General features: G+C 42.9%; 1 protein-coding gene across 1 annotated transcript; it reads right to left on the bottom strand.

The window, feature by feature from the left end:
* Nucleotides 1–386: 386 nt before the first annotated feature.
* Nucleotides 387–17,172, bottom strand: slc25a4 (solute carrier family 25 member 4). The gene is made up of 4 exons (XM_059974384.1): nucleotides 17,059–17,172; nucleotides 12,555–13,041; nucleotides 11,154–11,294; nucleotides 387–4,984 (listed from the first exon to the last, which is right to left on the bottom strand). The coding sequence occupies exons 1-4, from the start codon at nucleotides 17,167–17,169 to the stop codon at nucleotides 4,827–4,829; spliced, it is 897 nt and encodes a 298-aa protein (XP_059830367.1). The 5' UTR covers nucleotides 17,170–17,172; the 3' UTR covers nucleotides 387–4,826.
* Between the last annotated feature and the right edge of the window lie 1,735 nt (nucleotides 17,173–18,907).

Below are 18,907 nucleotides of genomic sequence, written 5' to 3'. Positions count from 1 at the left end.
CATTATTTATTTTTGCTTGAACCAATATACCTATTCTATAAATCACATGAAGAAATTGTTTTAAATTGTGCTTCTCTAGCTAGAACATTTTGGCCTTAAAGAGTATATCTTTGATGAACTCATGTACTACATTCTAATGCCAGCAGTGAGATTAACATCAGTGTAAGGAATGGAAGTGCAGTTCATGAGGTAAATATGCAGTTGAAGTAAAATAAAGTTTCAATTTTTTTCCCCTAAGATGTGGATAAAACTGCCAATATCTTAAATGTTTGCACTGATGAGGTTGCTTCTGTCCAGTCGAGATCTTAATTTTATAACCATACAGATTTCCTCCCTAATTCCAAAGATGTACCATTTGGTAGGTTAATTGGTTATTGTAAATTGTACTGTGAATAGGCTATGATTAAATTGGGAGAATGCTGGTAAGCACAGCATGAAGGGCCAGAAGGGCCTACTCCATGATGTATGTCAATCAATCAATAACTAAATAAACGTTGCACAAAATGCAGTAATAACTAAGCCATTCCATGGACAACTATACCAATAACAAATTCAACTACAACTACAGATCCAATACTAAATGTATGAGGGTGTCATATTTCAGTTCAGCGAGGCATTAAATATCTATGTTTAATGAAGTAGCATGTAGCAATTGTAAATTTAAAAATGTATAGCTCTGGGGTTGATAACATCATGCTTTGTTTTAACAGACAAAGTAATTTTTGATTTATTTGTAAAGTTCTAACATGGGCACATGACATTCCAAAGTGTCTCATAGATGTTACTGTTTAGCAATAAAGATTGAGTACCCTTACCGAAATTCCAAAATCTAAAAACATCCAAAATCCGTTTTTGTTTTTGAGCGCTGACATGGAAAATTCGCATCACAGACAATTCTGAGAAGTGAACACATACTGTATGTAACGAACAGTTGTTGAAAAATAGGAAAGCATTGCATGAAGTGAAAAATTAAGATCTTGATTGTGTATTCAGTGGATTCATCAGTGTCGGAGTAAATATATGCTGCTTAAAGGTAGGCTGATCATGAAGCAAGCAAACATCTATCACAATGAACTGAAACTTGAAGGTTATTGTTTCATGCACAAAATTGTTTAAAAATATATATAAAAGTACCTCCCCTCACATTGTAGTTGTTGTGGCTATTTGAAATTGATTGCAATTATGAAGCCAGTTGCAGCCCTGGAACCCGATAACTGTTGCTGTCAGGGCATTCATTTAACTCTTGACTGTCTGTGGTGGACCAAACCCTATTATGTCAGACCGGGCTCTGAATGTGAACACAAAGTACACTCATTTCAACAGATGCTGTCCGACCTGCTGAGTTCATCCAGCTTGTTTGTACGTATGGGCTCTGAATGTGGACTCTTCACTCTTAGAACTTCTCACCAGCTGTACATAAGCAGTATGTGTAATGCAGCTGGACTTCGTGTTTAGACTTGGGTCCCATCCCCAATGTATCTCATTATATAGATACAAATTTTTTTTTTAAAAAAAGAAATCTGGACCAACCCCCCAGCATTTCAGATAAGGGATACTCAACCTGTATTGAAATGTGGATGAAACCGGCAAAAAAAATTGAGTGTTGTATGGCAACAGCAATGTGTTAATTGTTAGATTGCACTGTGTAATTTATAAAACATTAGCACTACTTTTCAGTGTATTTGTTTGCATTCTAATATTGAGTGTTGAATGCACAACAATACATTTGGGAAAAGTTTTCAATAAGCAATCATATTAAGTACAAAACCTTCCTGCTGCATTCCAAGAAACTTGTGCAATAAAAATAAAGCTTCTACATCTAATATAAATATGTTGAATGTTTATCAAAATAATGTTCTATTTAAAGCAATATGATTCATCAGTCATTCCTTCCAGTTAAATTATGTAAATACTTCTATCCAAATCCACTTGATAAGATCATGCATTAATTAAAAGTTAGTAATTTGTAAGCTATTGGAAGCATGCCAAGAAAGTGTTGTAAGAGTAACCAATCTCCACAGTCTTCCCTCAGCATCCACAAAGGAGAATTTTAAGTTAGCTGTTTCCTTCTGCTATGTCATGTTTTAAGCCTGCAGATGCCTTAACCATAAAAATGTTGGCATCTCTGTCAAAGCAGCTGTCTGTTGGTACCACACAATTAATTGTATATAGCTTTAACCTTTAGCATACTGATAGAGCAAGACCATTGAAGAGACAGAAATTTAAGATCGAGACGAAAGTGGAAATTCCTATCTAGCAACAAACTTTGTCATGCTTCCATACTACGATATATATTACTATTTACGCTTGCCCACTTGTATCCAGGATTTGTGGATCCTGGATCAGCCTCTCCAGCCATCTGAGGATTCACCAATAGACATCATACTAAAACACAAGTGATTACACTACTACATTTTGGAAGATGTGAATAGATAGCAGTAGCTTATAAGACTTTAGCCTATGTTTGCTACTCAAAGCATGAATGTATTGAGGGAAGAGGGTCTGTATTGTTAAAGGTTTTATTTTTAACTAGAATATAATTTTCACTTGTATGTGCCATTAAATATATAATTACACATCATTTAAGTCCATAATAATAAATATGATTCTGGTTCAGTAAAGGCAGAATGAAAAAAATAAAGTATGTAGGTATTATTAAAAAGAAGTTAAATAAAAGAGCATTTGCAAAATGCGGTATTTTATCTGGTTTCACAAAATGGGAGATTTTTCCTGGTATTTTAACATTTCCTTTCAATTTTTAGTTGAGAGAAAATTCAAAATAAACAAATATTCCTTGGAAAGTGAACCTGAACAAGTGTTCTGATCTTTTTTCAGCCATCACATTTTTAACTAGCTCTCCTTTGTGAAGCTGAGTTTGTGTTTATTCATCAGTAATATGATCTATTCTCCCTCATAACCTTTTAGTTGTTGGGACAAAAAAACAAACATTTCATTGAAATTTAATCTTTCTGCCAACTCTTAAGTTATTAATATGATTTTAAATTTACCTATAGCATATCCAAGAATTTCAGTGTCAGAATTTGTTTTAGGACAAAAATATTAATTTGTATACATTGGTATTTGTGATTCAAAACCATTTTCTTTGCTATGTAGAAATGAACATTTGTAAGATAACATTGTGATTCTTTAGATAAAAATGAGCCAGTCACTGCAGGGACTTAACTGCGTCATGGTCTACCTAGCTCATTTTGTTAGAGGATTTCCTCTGGACTTCATTGCATAGGAGTATGTAATTTAACTTCCTATTCTGCTCAGCACTAGGCTTTTTTGTTCCATAATCTTCCCTCAATAATATACCTAACCAAACTTGACTTTGTCTTGAAGCTTTAATTTTGTACAGCATGCACAGCTTATAGGAGAACATTCTCCACATTCTTGGTGGCACCTATTAAAAATGTCTTCCTGTTGTCACTGCTAGCTTGCAAGTCACAAACCTGAGATATGCTCTGTTCTGAATTCACCCCTTCCCAATGGAAGGCATAATTTATTTAAAATATAAAACCCACTAAATTAGATCTACATCTACTTAATTTTGTTTTGGATTGTAAACGCATGAGCAATTATGGCTCATCACTAAATTGCATTTGAGATGGTGTTAAACCATCTTGAAATTTTGCCATCTTTTTGATAAAACCACTTCCACAATGGTCTTGGGTATGGAGATACAGGATTTACATCCAGTGTCATTGGAGGAGCAATTATATGTTTCTGAGTCAATGGTTTGTAACTTGGTGTTTCTCACTGGCCCTGTGAACTTGACATGAGCTTCAGAAATCCTATTGGAGTAGCCTAGATGATTAATTGGTACAGTGTACGCGCAGATGATACAGACTGAAGCCATGGTGTGATAGAGGTCTAAGGAATGAATGGTACCTCTCATTCCAAATACAAAAATGCATCAATTTGTATCTACTTTTAGGTCTGATTATCAATTTGGTAACTCTGTACTGCCTAAAACTTACTTCTGCTGAACACCATATACCATATATAGTCTAACTAAGGTTCTAATCAAGGCTCAGTAAAATAAAATAATGCTTCCTAACTTGATTTCTAATGTATCTGTGATAAAGGTCCTCTTGCATTCTTGTTCCTATTCTAAGCATAAGCACTTTATGTTAATCCCTAGCTATTGTTAAAAATGGAATATAAAAGTTTGACTAAATGTAAAAAAAAAAGCAAATCGCTGCCATGAAAATGTAATGTCCTTACTAACAATTATGCTGTGGTCCACAGAGACTCTATTGCTACAACTTGAATTTCATTTCAAGTTGCTTTGTCTCTGCCGCAGTGCATGATCAAGAAGTTAATATAAGCATTAGCTCAATTCAAGACCAAAAGTTTTATTGAAAATTGTATACATGAAGCAATCTTAATAAATACTTTTGATTTAATTAGGACTATAAATAACATTTGTTTCAGTTAGGATCAATGCTAAACAATGGGCATAATAATTGAAATTAGAATATAACTATCCCTCTACTACAAATACAGAAATAAGTCACCAGCCAGGGAAAAATAAATGGTAAGTTCCTAAATAAAACATAGAGTTGGCATGGGGATTTGGCCATGGAATTCAATACATAGATGACAAACCAAAAGGTTTGACTATAAATTTTAATAATGTTCTGAGCCCTTTCACATTCAATGAGTCCCCAACCTGCAACTTTTTATTCTGACATCTGATTTCTTAAAGGTACGCTCATTATTGTTAAACCATTATCTACTACAATATAATACAGTTTTTGTTTAATGTTGAATAATTTAAAATGATGATGATGAAATGGGTTGATAGAAGCCACTGGATCTTAGACATACTTTTTGATTTCATCATACAGTACCAGAACAAACGCACCACCCATTCCTCTCAATACATTTGACCAGGCACCTTTGAAGAAAGCTCTCAGTCCTTCATCTTTTGTAATCTTTCTCCAGCAATCGATTGTGCCCGAATACATAATGTCAGCTGTTAAGACATCACAATAGCAATGTTAGAATACGTATTATACATAATATTCTATTTGTTTTCTCTGAAGAAACCAATCTGCTAAACTGAGTGCATACAGAGCTTTATGGATGATACCCAAGTAAAATTTATACCTATACAGACATAATACTTTATAAGTATTCACAATAATGGAGGGAATAAGTATAAACTTTTAACTTAAAGATCCAAGTAGAAGAATATTTAGTATGATTTATAACTAATTCTGAAATGTAATAATTATGTAATTGGAATGCTTATAATTAGCACTGTTGAATGGACTCGTTAAGATTTTGTAATTTTTGATTTGAAGCCAAATTATCCTCCTCTTATCATCCATATCCTGTAGCGATGTACTACATACAGAGCTAGAGGTGACGTGCAGTCGGTAAGCCGTTTCGAGACTAGTTTATTCAAACTTCATGGCGCTCGCATTTAATCCCTAGCGCCCGCCCTCTCCGGGCGGAAATGATGTCAGAGGTGCATTACCAAAGTCTCTCCCCACGCGCTGGCTATTTGTGAGCTGGTTCGCCTGCGCAGAAAGTGGGTCGCCACATAACTCCCCCCCCCCCCCCCCAAGAACCGGCGATACACCCCCCCAATGTCCACAGTCTGGATAAGCCTCTGTGCCGCAGTGCCTGAACCTCAACCTGCTGCACCGTCCACATGGGCTGGTTTGAGTCAGTCCACCATGAAAACCTCCTCTTCCCCCCAGTGTCCAGAACGTACATGGACCCGTCGTTGTTGAGCACCTTGAACGGCCCCTCGTACGGCCGCTGTAGCGGTGCCTGGTGTCCGCCCCTTCGTACAAACACAAACTTACAGTTCTGCAGGTCTTTGGGTACATGGGTCGGGGTCCGTCTGTGCTGTGAAGTCAGTACAGGGGCCAGGTTGCCAAGCCTTTTGCGTAGTCTGTCCAGGACTGCTGCGGGCTCTTCCTCTTGCCCTCTTGGGGCTGGTATGAACTCACCTGGGACGGCCAGGGTGTGCCGTACACCAAGTCGGCCGACGAGGTGTGCAGATCCTCTTTGGGCGCTGTGCGAATTCCAAGCAGGACCCAGGGAAGCTTGTCCACCCAGTTAGGTCCTCTCAGGCGGGCCATGAGAGCCGACTTCAAGTGTGGTGTAGCTGCGTTCCCAACAGGCTGGAGGTGAACTGGGTGTCTCTGTCAGAGGTAATGTGGGCCAGTACCCCGAAGCGTGCCACCTAGGTTGCAATCAGTGCTCGGGCGCAGGAATCAGCAGATATGTCGGTGAGCGGGACCGCCTCTGGCCACCTTGTGAACCAGTCTACCATAGTTAGGAGGTACCGCACTCCTCGGGACACTGGTAGGGGGCCCCCTGTATCCACATGAATATGGTCGAACCTCCAGTGGGTGGGTTTGAACTGTTGGGGTGGGGCTTTAGTGTGCCGCTGCACCTTGGCTGTTCGGCACTGCGCGCACGTTCTGGCCCATTCACTGACCTGCTTGCGGAGTCCGTGCCACGCGAACTTGCTGGAGACCAGCCAGACGGTTGTCCTGATAGATGGGTGCGCCAAACCATGTATGGAGTTGAAAACACGCCGCCTCCAGGCTGCCGGGACGATGGGGCAAGGTTGGTCGGTAGCCACGTCACACAGGAGGGTCCTCTCACCTGGGCCTACGAGAAAGTCCTGCAGCTGCAAACCCGAGACTGCGGTCCTGTAGCTGGGCATCTCGTCGTCTGCCTGCTGCGCCTCCGCCAGTGCTGTGTAGTCCACCCCCAGGGACAGGGCCTGGACAGCTGGTCTGAGAGTGCGTCTGCCACGACGTTGTCCTTTCCCGAGACATGCTGGATGTCCGTCGTGTACTCGGAGATGTAGGACAGATGTCACTGCTGGCGAGCCAACCAGGGATCGGACACCTTTGTAAACGCGAAGGTCAACGATTTCTGGTCCGTGAACGTGGTGAATGGCCTGCCTTCTAAGAAGTACCTGAAATGCCGGATTGCCAGATACAGTGCCAACAGCTCCCGGTCGAAGGCACTGTACTTGAGTTCAGGTGGTTGTAAGTGCTTGCTGAAGAATGCCAGGGGTTGCCAGCACCCCTCGATGAGCTGCTCCTGAACCCCACCGACTGCTGTGTCAGATGCGTCCACCGTGAGGGCAGTTGGAACATCCGTTCTGGGGTGCACCAGCATCGTGGCATCTGCCAAGGCTTCCTTGGCTTTAACGAAAGTGGCCGAGGCCTTCTCATCCCAAGTAACGTCCTCGCCTCTACCCGACATCAAGGTGCACAAAGGGCGCATGATTAGGGCTGCTGAGGGGAGGAAACGGTGGTAGAAGTTCACTATACCAACAAACTCCTGCAGGCCTTTGACCGTGCTGGGCCAGGCAAAGTGGTGGATCGCGTCTACCTTGGTGGGCAGAGGTGTTGCCCCGTCTTTGGTAATCCTGTAGCCCAGGAAGTCGATGGTATCGAGACCGAACTGGCATTTGGCCGGGTTGATCGTGAGGCCGAAATCACTCAGGCAGGAGTAGAGCTGGCGGAGGTGGGACAGATGCTCCTGGCGACTACTGCTGGCTATAAGGATGTCATCCAAATAGATGAACGCAAAGTTCAGGTCACGTCCCATTGCATCCATTAGCCACTGGAACGTCTGTGTGGCATTCTTCCGGCCGAATGGCATTCGGAGGAACTCGTACAGGCCGAACGGGGTGATGAATGCCGTTTTGGGGATGTCTTCAGGGTGCACCAGGATTTGATGGTATCCCCGGACAAGGTCTACTTTGGAAAAGATTCTTGCCCCATGCAGGTTTGCTGCAAAGTCCTGTATGTGTGGCACGGGGTAGCGGTCTGGAGTGGTAGCCTTGTTCAGTCTGCAGTAGTCGCCGCATGGTCTCCAACCCCCGGCTGCTTTGGGCACCATGTGCAGGGGGGAGGCCCATGGGCTGTCGGACCTCCGTATGATCCCCAATTCCTCCATCCTCTTGAACTCCTCCTTCGCCAGGCGGAGCTTTTCTGGGGGAGCCTTCGTGCGTGGGCGTGGAGGGGTGGTCCCTGGGTCAAGGTGTGGTGCTGTACCTCGTGTCTGGGCATGGCTGCCGTGAACTGCGGTGCCAGAATCGATGGAAAGTCCGCCAGGATTCTGGTGAATTCGTTGTCCAACAGCGTGATGGAGTCCAGGTGTGGGGCCAGCAACTTGGCTTCACCCAGGGAGAACATCTGGAAAGTCTCGGCATGTACCAGTCTTTTCCCTTGCAAGTCGACCAGCAGGCTGTAAGCTCGCAAGAAGTCTGCCCCCAGGAGTGGTTGGGCCACCGCGGCCAGTGTGAAGTCCCACGTGAACCGGCTGGCGCCGAACTGCAGCTGTACTGTGCGGGTGCCGTAGGTCCGTATCGTGCTGCCATTTGCGGCCCTCAGGGTGGGTCCTGGCTTCCTGTTGCGGGTGTCGTACCCCGTTGGGGGCAAGACGCTGATTTCCGCTCCAGTGTCGACCAAGAAGCGGCGTCCCGACTGTTTGTCCCAGACGTACAAGAGGCTGTCCTGGTGGCCAGCCGCCATAGCCATTAGCGGCAGCTGGCCCTGGCCCTTGCAGGGCAGGCAACAATGGTGGGCTTCTGTGCCCCACCGCTGGTGGTAGAAACACCACTGTTCACTGTCCTCCTCACTCCTCCCGCTGTGTTGTGTGCGTCCCCCTGCCGGGTCTGGTCTGGTCCACTGTTGGGCGCGTGGCCTGGTAATCTGACGGACGGACGCCACGCTCTCCCTCTTGGCTTTCCACAGCATGTCTGCCCGGGCCACCACCTTCTGGGGGTCGCTGAAATCTGCGTCAGCCAGCAGCAGATGTATGTCCTCCGGCAGTTGCTCTGGGAACACCTGCTCAAACATAAGGCAGGGCTTGTGTCCTTCAGCCAGAGCCAGCATCTCGTTCATTAATGTTGACGGTGGCCTGTCTCCCAAACCGTCCAGGTGAAGCAGGCAGGCACCCCGCTCATGCTGTGAGAGGCCAAAGGTCCCAATGAGCAGCGCTTTGAATGCTTCATATTTGCCTTCTTCCGGGGGCGACTGTATGAAATCCTCAACCTGGGCGGCTCACCATGTGATAGTAACGCATGGAATCAGAAGATATCTGCCGAATCTGGAACTGGGCTTTTGCTTGGCTAAACCACACGTGTGGTCGCAGCGTCCAGAAAGTTGGCAGTTTTAGCGAAACTGTGTGAACAGATCAAGAGTTGGTCATCTTTGGTCCAAATCCCGTTTGGACCGTCGGGGTCACCAACGTAGCGATGTACTACATACAAAGCTAGAGACGACACACAGTCGGTAAGCCGTTTCGAGACTAGTTTATTCAAACTTCGCAGTGCTGGCATTTAATCCCTAGCGCCCGCCCTCTCCGGGTGGAAATGACGTCAGAGGTGCATTGCCAAAGTCTCTCCCCGCGTGCTGGGTATTTGTGAGCCGATTCGCCTGCACAGAAAGTGGGTCGCCACAATACCTCCATTCCCTGCATATTCATCTGTCCAATACACCTTAAATGCAAGATGAAGGCTAAATCCAATGGTCATTTTTCAAGAAATAATCTAGTTGTGTATGGTGTTTCAGTTTATATAGAGATGTTAATTGATTCCACTATTTTTATAAAACTTATTTTATAAATTTATCAAAGGTGACTTACACCCTTTGCTAAATCTTTATTTTGTTATGTGTGATTGTAAACATACATGGTTATATTGCATGTGAGAAGAAAATAGTGTTTTGTGTAAATTCACTTAATTATGTTAAAGTACAGGAAGTTAAGATGGAAGTTAGTAGAGTTTTACCTCTGGAATGCTTCAAATTCATTTCAAAGTGAAGCAATATTTTTTTAAAAGCAAAATGCTTTTTGTATTGCTTGAAAGATGTGCTAAATGAGACAAAACTCTTGAGGTTTTAGGTCTTCAGCTAAGAGCAGCAACTTTGCTGAGAGAAACCACAAAACGTTAGGGGTAAAAGAATAAAGAAAAATCATTTAGCCTGCACTTGTTCTTGCTGTGTTGGGATCAGGTATATCAAGAAAATCTTTAGAACTGTAGTTAATCATCTTTCCGAATGTGTTCCCATCATCAACTTTGAAGTGAAGTCACTCTAAATCAAGAGTAGCAACAGCAATAACCAATTCTATACAGCAAAATGCCATGACTTTGATACTTGGTCAAGGTAATTGAAGAATAATTATTGTCCATGAGAAAGAAAAACCATCTTTAATTTTGATTTCTTGTGACTTGATGAGATGCTTGCAACCACATTCTTTTAAGTGGTAGCTCTACTCCTGACCATGAGGATAAATATTAGACTGCAATCAAATAAAAAAAGGGCTTGCATGATAAGGGCAAGAGAAAGGACAGAAGAGTCAAGTACATTTTAAAACAATGCAACAATTGAAAATAGACCTGGTACTGTACATTTGCATCAAAGGCTGTTTCTAATTCATGAACGTGATGGTAGGTATCAAAATTGTGTAAGGGTTTATTGTCACTTGTATGAGGTTCATGACTGAAGTTCCTGGTGAGAAATGGAACTTCTCACCCCAAAACTGAACTGATTCCATTGTGGACTCTATTTCAAAGACTCTACAACTCATATTCTCAACATTATTTACTTATTTTTTATTGTTTTGTTTTCTTTTTTGCATTTGCACAATTTGTTGCTTTTTGCACATTGGTTGTTTGTCCATCTTTGTGTGCAGTTTTTCATTGATTCTATTGTGTTTCTTTGTATTAAACTGTGAATGCCCTTAATAAAATGAATCTCAGGGCAATACAGTATATGGTGACATATATCTACTTTGATAATAAATTTACTTTGAACTTTGATGAAGGGTCTTGGCCTGAAACATCGACTGTTCATTTTGCTCTGTAGAAGCAATATGACCTGCTGAGTTCTTCAGCATTTTGTGTGTTACTGAAGTTTCTGCTGTAATGACAACATGGAAGAGAAAGCCCTTTGGCTCCGGGTTCTTTGCAGGTGAATTCGCTTCCTAGTCTCAAAATAAAGATTGGACCTGCCAGAGCAGCAGTATTTCTACAGCATTCTGACTGCTGCCACATGAGAGACATTCAATTGTTTTTGGTGTAAGAAAAATGCTTAGCTCAATTTACAGTAACTGTTTTTCAAATGATTATTATTGAGGTAATTCTGATTCACACGTACCTTTTTTCCGACCTGACTGCATCATCATCCGCCGACGGACCGTGTCAAATGGATAGGACACCAGTCCCGCCATTGCTGTGACAGTTTGTGCAATCATCCAGCTAATCAGAATATGCACGTTCTTGGGATCTGGCAACATACCTGATGATTACAAACAAATGTATCATTGTTAATTGGCCAGATTATTTAAGGTTCATAGGCTGCCTACTACACACACGTTTATATAAAGGCCTTTCAGCTGTTACGGTGCTGGGGGAGGGGGAAAATCGTGTTTGACGGACACAGACAAGTGGCGGGAAGAAGGGCAAAGCTTTAGCTTCTTTATTGCTCTCCCCTCCAGCAAGAAGTTGTACGATGATGGTAACCTCTGGGAAACTGACATCATTGAGGGCAGCTGGTCGCAGCTCCTTTGTTGGCAAGATTCCATTTTGTTTAACCATTTAATTCCTCCAGATCTGATCATTTATTTTTCATCCAAAGTGCAATCTAACCCGTGACCTCTTACTCTCCATCATAAAGCTCTGAAAATGCATGCTTCATGACAATAGAATTAAATACATGTATAGGTTACAATATGCTTCAAAAAAAAAAGTTCTTTGTAGTTAACGTGCCTGGTCATGGAAAGCGGACGGCAATAAATCAGTGTCATATTTTAAAAAGGCATAGATCATCTTCCAGGAATCTATTAGTCCACACGTAAGACAAACAGCTTCCTCGACAACCCTCAACAAATTTATTTTCAAGTGAATGCACCAGGAATTCCCTCTTTTGACGTGGGCGTATGTCATCCTTCGGTACACTTAATCATTAATAAACTTGGTATATTATTTCTGGAGATAAAACTGTCGTGAAACCTGACAAGATTTTATTAATAAGAAGACTTATGTCTGTCTGAATCATTTCGACATTAAAGATGTTTCTTATAGTGGAAATGACTTGAACTAGAGGGTATAGTCTCAGAATACAAGGGCGTTCCTTTAGAACAGGGATGAGGGAATAGTCAGAGGGAATTCACTTGCAACGAAAGGCAGTGGAGGCAAAGTCATCGGGTATATTTAAGCGGAGGTAGTAAGAGCGTCAAAGTTTACAGCGAGCAGGCAGACGAATGGGGTTGAGAGTGATAATCGGTCAGCCATGATGGAATGGAGGAACAGAGTCGATGGGCCAAATGGCCTAATTATGCTCCTACGTCTTACGATTTTTAAAACGTATGACCACTTAAAAACTAAAAGCTATCTAGAAGTTATGCAACTTAATTTGGCGTGGTTTTGAAGGATTTTATTCGGCTTTAGTAAAGGTAATTTATCAGATACATATTGTAAACAAGAATCAGTCGGCATTAACAGGGTGTATTTTTCTATCTTCCGAACTCATTGACTCCAATCCCAAACACTATCTTACCTTTTGCGGTATCATAGACTCCAAAGTAGGCAGCTCGGTATATGATGATGCCTTGGACAGAGACGTTAAATCCCTGGTACAGGCCTCTAATGCCGTCTGATTTAAAGATTTTCGTGATGCAGCTGGCCAGGCCGGTGAACTCTCTCTCGTTCAGGCCTTTGCCCACATCAGCTGCCAGCCGCGTTCGGGCGAAGTCCAGCGGGTAAACGAAACACAGGGAGGTTGCTCCAGCCGCTCCGCCCGATGCCAAATTCCCGGCGAAGTAACGCCAGAACTGCGTCTTCTTATCGACGCCCCCAAGGAAGATTTGCTTATACTTGTCCTTGAAGGCGAAGTTAAGGGCCTGAGTTGGGAAATACCTGATCACATTGGCCAGGTTTCCACGCCAGAAAGATAAAAATCCCTGCTCTTTGGGAATGCGCACAACGCAGTCCAAGATCCCCTTGTATTGTGTTTCTGATGTGATCTGCTTACTGGCATGTTGGACCTGGAAGTGTTTAGAAAGAACAATAAATCATTGTTACATAACCCCCAATTGAAATTTGCTGCCTGTGATGTTTTTAATATATTAAATATAATTACAAATTCATCCGTACATTAATTTATAATGGAAAATAATTCTAGGAACCAGGAACCCATGTCAAAATATGAGACTGGATCCACCAGACTGGATGCTGGGAGTATGGAACGAAGGCATCCCTGTATTTATACAAGACTCCACCTACCACTTAATACCCAATGAAATCATTCTCAAGTGCAATAAAATGTGGGGAAAGCGGAATCAATTTTGGCATTCCAAACTATCGTGAACAGTGATAATGGTGACAGAGAACGGCACAGCTCGGTAATAGTCCTTTCAGTCCACAATGGGTGCCGACCTTTTTGCACGTCTATCAAAATATCTCTTGAAGGTGGTAACTGTATCTGATTGCACCAGTACCTTAAACCTCTCTTCCACCCCCCCCCCCCAATAACTCCACCCTCCACCCTCTCATTTTAAACCAATGCCTTCTTGCTTTTGATAACTCTACCATGGGGGGGGGGGTAGTTTTATATTCATGGCTTTCATAATCATTTATACTTCTGTCAAACCTCCCCAGAAATTCATGAATTGGATTTCATGAATCCAGGAGCGGGTCGATGGGACTCGCCAGAATAATAGTTTCGCGCCGAGGAGTGTTTCTGTGCCGTAGCGTTCTGTGACTCCGTAACTCTATAACTGCACACAATTGTCCAAATGTGACGTAAACGGTGTTATGCAGAGAGATGCAACGTAAAACCCCAACTCGTATATTCAATGCCCGGGCCCCTGAAGCAAACATAACATAGGTCTTTTTAGCGAGTTCTCTCGCCTACAGTGTAGCCACTTGCAGTGGCGACTGTTCACAGATCTGTTCATCAGTGCATAATACATCATATATTACAGATATCATATCCCTATTTGACTCCCCAAAATGTATCAACTTGCCCTTGACGACATTGGATTTCATCTAACACTCCACCCAACTTCCAATCTGATCTATATCCGCCAGTAACTTTAGTCAATCTATCCAAAACAGATCATTTAATTTCCAGTATTTCAGTGAGACTGCTTAAAGTGGGATGAAACAACTCTAAAGGAATCTAAATTATACTCGTTGCATGATTTTAAAAACTTTCTTAAGGGCAGGTTTAGCCTTTCCCCACAATATCGAGCCTGCAATTTGCGCACGATTCTCCGCCAGCCCACTTCCAGGAGTATCATACTCGCAACACCTTCTTTTCAATTGATAACCTCCACTAATTAAATTTCGACCCTGAGGTCAAATGGAAGCTAATCGCCATTTAAGGGTGTCATTGCTTTCCAAGACGGATATTCATTCAACCTCTTTTTCTGCTACCGAGCAGTCCAGATTTAGGCTCTCCTGTGTGGGATTTAGGAAACGAAGTTGACATCAGGGATTGTCTCATGGATTGAATAAAATTGGAAGTATCCTAACTTTTCCCATTAAATGTTTGCTGCCACAGTACCGATAAACTGCACTGAAGTTGCAGAGTCATGCTGCCAAACTCTGCTTGGAATGTAGAGTCTTTTCAGCAAGTTCTCTCGCATGCTAATACCAGAACACTGCACCCAGGTGTCGACAGGAGGAGTTTTCCCAGTCTGTCTGCTTGGGTATGAAACATGCGAAAAAAGTCTGCACTGCCTATATTATTTCTAAAGGGATAATTACGGATAGCTGATTCCACATAACTGAGAGACTATTTGGGTGAGGGATTACTGGCTCCGGGCGATGGGTTAAAGTGTAATATACGAAATGCAATGGTTAGTTTACCCACATCACACAATAATGTTATAATGGACAGGTATGATCTTTACGAAAAGTCACTGAAACCCGGGGAACACTTCCCCCAATCCCGGATGGCATCTTAGAACCTCTCAAATTCTCTGACATGTAGCGCTGCCTCAGAATCTGCCAGCACCTTTGAGCCCAAGTGTCTGAAGAAATGTTCAGCCCCCGCAGCCTAAGCTGATACTTGGAAGCTGAGACGAAGGGACAAGTAGAGCTCCCTTTAACTGGGATGGGTCTAGACTCCGGAGGATGCTGATCAAGAAGAAAGGAGGACTGGAGATCAGCTCCAGGTACAATTGATGCAAAGTATGCGAAACAATGGATGCAATAATATTTCGCTCAAGCTCGCTATCAAATTTCCTCTGCCAATCGTCCATTTGAATTGCGTTGAGATGCTTTCCTAGATTTGTTATACAAAAGATCTTTGATACAGTCTAAATCGGCCAACGATACTTGCGCTGGACCGCCTTTCATAAAATGCAACTAAGGAACTGAAATGTTGGTTCGGGCAAAACTAATTTACAAATTATAATGGTTAATTCCATTCATGAAGCAACATCCTTTAATTCAACCCGAGTCTTTCTGCAGGGATATCAATTGAAACCATCAGTAAAACGGAGATATGGTCTTCGAAAACAGAGGCCCAATCTGACTGAAGCGGTGGGGTTTCAGTTGTCTCTGGTGTACCGAATTTACCTCAGCTTCTACACTCATCAACAATCAAGAGTTGTGATATCTTTATGATCACCAATGCTACTTTAGGTAGGTCGATTGGTTTGTTACTGTTACGTGTGCCGAGAGACTGTGAAAATCTTGCTTTGCATGCCGTCCGTACAGATCAGTTCATTATGACGGTGCATTGAGCTACTACAATAATAGAATGCAGAATAACTTTACAGTACGGTGCCGAGAAAGTGTAGTGAGGTAAACAGTTGGGTGGAAGGTCACAGTGAGGTAGATTGTGACGGTAAGAGTCCATCTTATTGTAGTGGTGAAACATTCGATAGTCTAATGATAGCGGGATCGAAGCTGTCCTTGAGCCTGTGGTACGTCTTTTCGGGTTTTTGTATCATCTCCCTGGTGCGTGGTGGAGAAGAGAGAATGTCCGGTGTGGGAGGGAGTCTTTGACTATATATTTTTTATATTACCAAAATCAAATTCTTTGATTTTGTTGACTGCTTTGCTGAGGCAGCGGGAAGTTTAGACACGGTCTACGAAGGGTGGCTGCTTTCATGATGAACTGAGTTCTGTTCACAACTTTTGACGTTCATGGGGATGACGGCATTCGCAGGAATCTGAGTAGGGGGCGGGTTTCGGCCACCAATCATTCATGGTTCTGCTCCACCCGCAGTGTAGCTGAGGAAGTGATTTCTTTTGAATGATCAAATATCGCACCATTTCTCAATCCCCGTTTACTCACCCAGATTTAAACGATATTAAAGCAAATGTGTTTAGTTCCGATCCAATACAAACGGTGTGACTTTATAATAGTGTGAAACTTTGCAATGCACCGCAAACATCAGGAAATCTGCAGATGCTGGACATTCAAGCAACACACACAAAATGCTGGTGGAACGCAGCAGGCCAGGCAGCATCTATAGGGAGAAGTACGGTCGACGTTTCGGGTCGAGACCCTTGGTCAGGACTAACACCGTATAATCAGGACAATGCACCAAATACTTTTAAAACAATATCAAGGTGAGATTTGCTTTCCGAATTTAATTGAATCCTGGAGAATCTCCGGTGCCAGTATTATTTGTGACCAATCGAATAATTACTGCCAAACTAAGTTAAAACTCCAAGCAGAATACAACAAGTTCAACTACTGCCCAGAAGTTCTACAATTAATTGTCTTCAACGAACAAGCTACTCTAAACGTTGCTTTCAATAACCTAACTGGGCTTCAGCGAGCGCTTGATTCTATAAGGAGACACTGGAAGGTCATGCAGTGTGTCAATGAGACACATGCTGGTTTCTTTTTATAGCGCATTTAGCCTGTGAGGGTTCTTTACTTGCGCCAGCCGGTACTTTTGCAAGCTCCTTTGAGTTTCAATTATCCTTGTTTCACGGCAGTACTCGCAGGGCAACTCATTTCAACCGGCTTTGAATAAGCCTCGACGTGGCAGCTCCGTCGTTGTTTAGGCTTGACCCCGTCCCCACTCGTCACTTACCTGTAACAGTAACTTCACCCGTTCGATGGGCGCTACTGCAGTTTTGGAAATGGCAGCGGCAATCCCGCCGGCCAGAAAGTCTTTGATGAAGCTGATCGCGTAGTCACTCATCTTTACGCGTGACGAAGACCAATCTGGCGGAGAAACTCAAGGGGATGTGCGCGCCCGCTGATATCACCAGCCTCCCAGGATATTTGCGGCGGACCAAATGGGCGCATCTACTCTTTCACACCTAATTTAAGCGCCTCCATATATCGCGAGAGGGAAATAGGAGAAAGAACAACTGCGTGGAGAGCGGCAAGAGCTCGCATTGGTGCTACTCAATAAATTTCCTGGGTCACAGTTCAGAAAAGAGGACATGGTTGTGTAAAGAAGACATGAGAGTACATTGGGGACATTTAAAGGACACCTTTGGAAAAGGATCACGCCTAATCATTGCAAAGTCGTGACCCTGTACTTCAAACTTAACTTGTTGCAGGGTCTAGTTTGAATTCAACTGGATATTTCACGACCAATAATATTTTACAATTACTGCTTTGAACTTAAACAATTTGTAAGATACCTAAGAGTGAATGGGTGAGGGGTCTAATTTGATGCAATAATTGGTGTACCATGTTTAAGCTCTTCTGCTTGTGATAATATAATACACAGGACTTTTGGATCGCTGAGATTAAGAAGTGACCCTTCTCGGGATTCGTTCTCATCCAGAGTGGTCAAACCAGGAGTGTTGCTGTTTTATTCACTTTCTTGCCCGGGAGTTATACACTGTGTAAACTTATTGCCATTTCACACGCAATACATGGAGCTATGATAGCGAGCCTTCATTTGTTTTATCCTGTAAGCATCTTGGAACTTCAAAAAATAAGCTTGTAAGATATTCTCAGCTCACCAATCACCACCGCATTAGAAACTTTTATGTACGAATTGGAATTAACTGCGCAATACGGGTAACCTTAGGTAATTTCTAAGTACGTGTTCGGCACAGCATTATGGGCCGAAGGGCCTGTATTGTGCTGTGGGGGGGGGGGGAGGTTTCTATGTTTCTATATTTTGGAAGTTTATTTCGTTGCCGTTTTTGATTCTCGCATTCTGCAGACACTGAGCAGCACTTGGAGAAGGGTCAGCCCGTATTTGGTGTTCAGATTGGTCTCCCAACTCCGAGATATCTGCGTGTAGTCCTATAAATGGGACTGCGATGCTCGCAGAGAGGTAATCACATTGCAGAAGGAATATGGATTTTCATTGGAATTTGGCAACGGATTTTGCAGTCGAAACTAGGCTGGAGTTAATATAGAATATCATCACTTGAAATTAATAAGTTTATTTAAGGGCAGACAGCCTGTTCTGCGGTATATACGTTGGCACGTGAATAAAATTCTGGCGTTCAGCGTCACTCAGCATCAGAGTTTGTGTGTTTGAGAATAAGGCGGACTGAAGAAAGGCTTTTTTGACGATATTGGTCTGGGGTTGCAAAGTGTACTCAAACGGCATTGCATTAGAGAAGTGAAAAGCTTTTCCGTGCGACTAATTAAACAAATCACGTGATAGTCCCCCCCCCCGCCCAAAAAAGTCTTAACTGACAGTGCCTTTGCATTAGCCCTAATTATCCGGGGGATTCAATAAAATATCTTGGGTCTACTATGACAAACGTCTGCTGCAGTGTTAAAATCTGAGATGTTTATCTTCTCCGATTGATGAGACAGTGCCGACACAAGCCCAGGTGGCCAGCTTTCTTCTTGACGGGGTAGCGATGCACAATATTGCACAACGGCGACAAAGATGGAGATAGTGGCCGGAATCCTTTTCACATCCTTCGCTGTCAGCTCATCTCTTCTACGTTACTTACAAA

Source organism: Hypanus sabinus, chromosome 7 (assembly GCF_030144855.1).
Source record: "Hypanus sabinus isolate sHypSab1 chromosome 7, sHypSab1.hap1, whole genome shotgun sequence".
NCBI classification, from domain to species: Eukaryota; Metazoa; Chordata; class Chondrichthyes; order Myliobatiformes; family Dasyatidae; genus Hypanus; species Hypanus sabinus.
The sequence above is the reverse complement of the archived record's forward strand: the minus strand, read 5'-3'. Positions and strand labels throughout refer to the sequence as shown.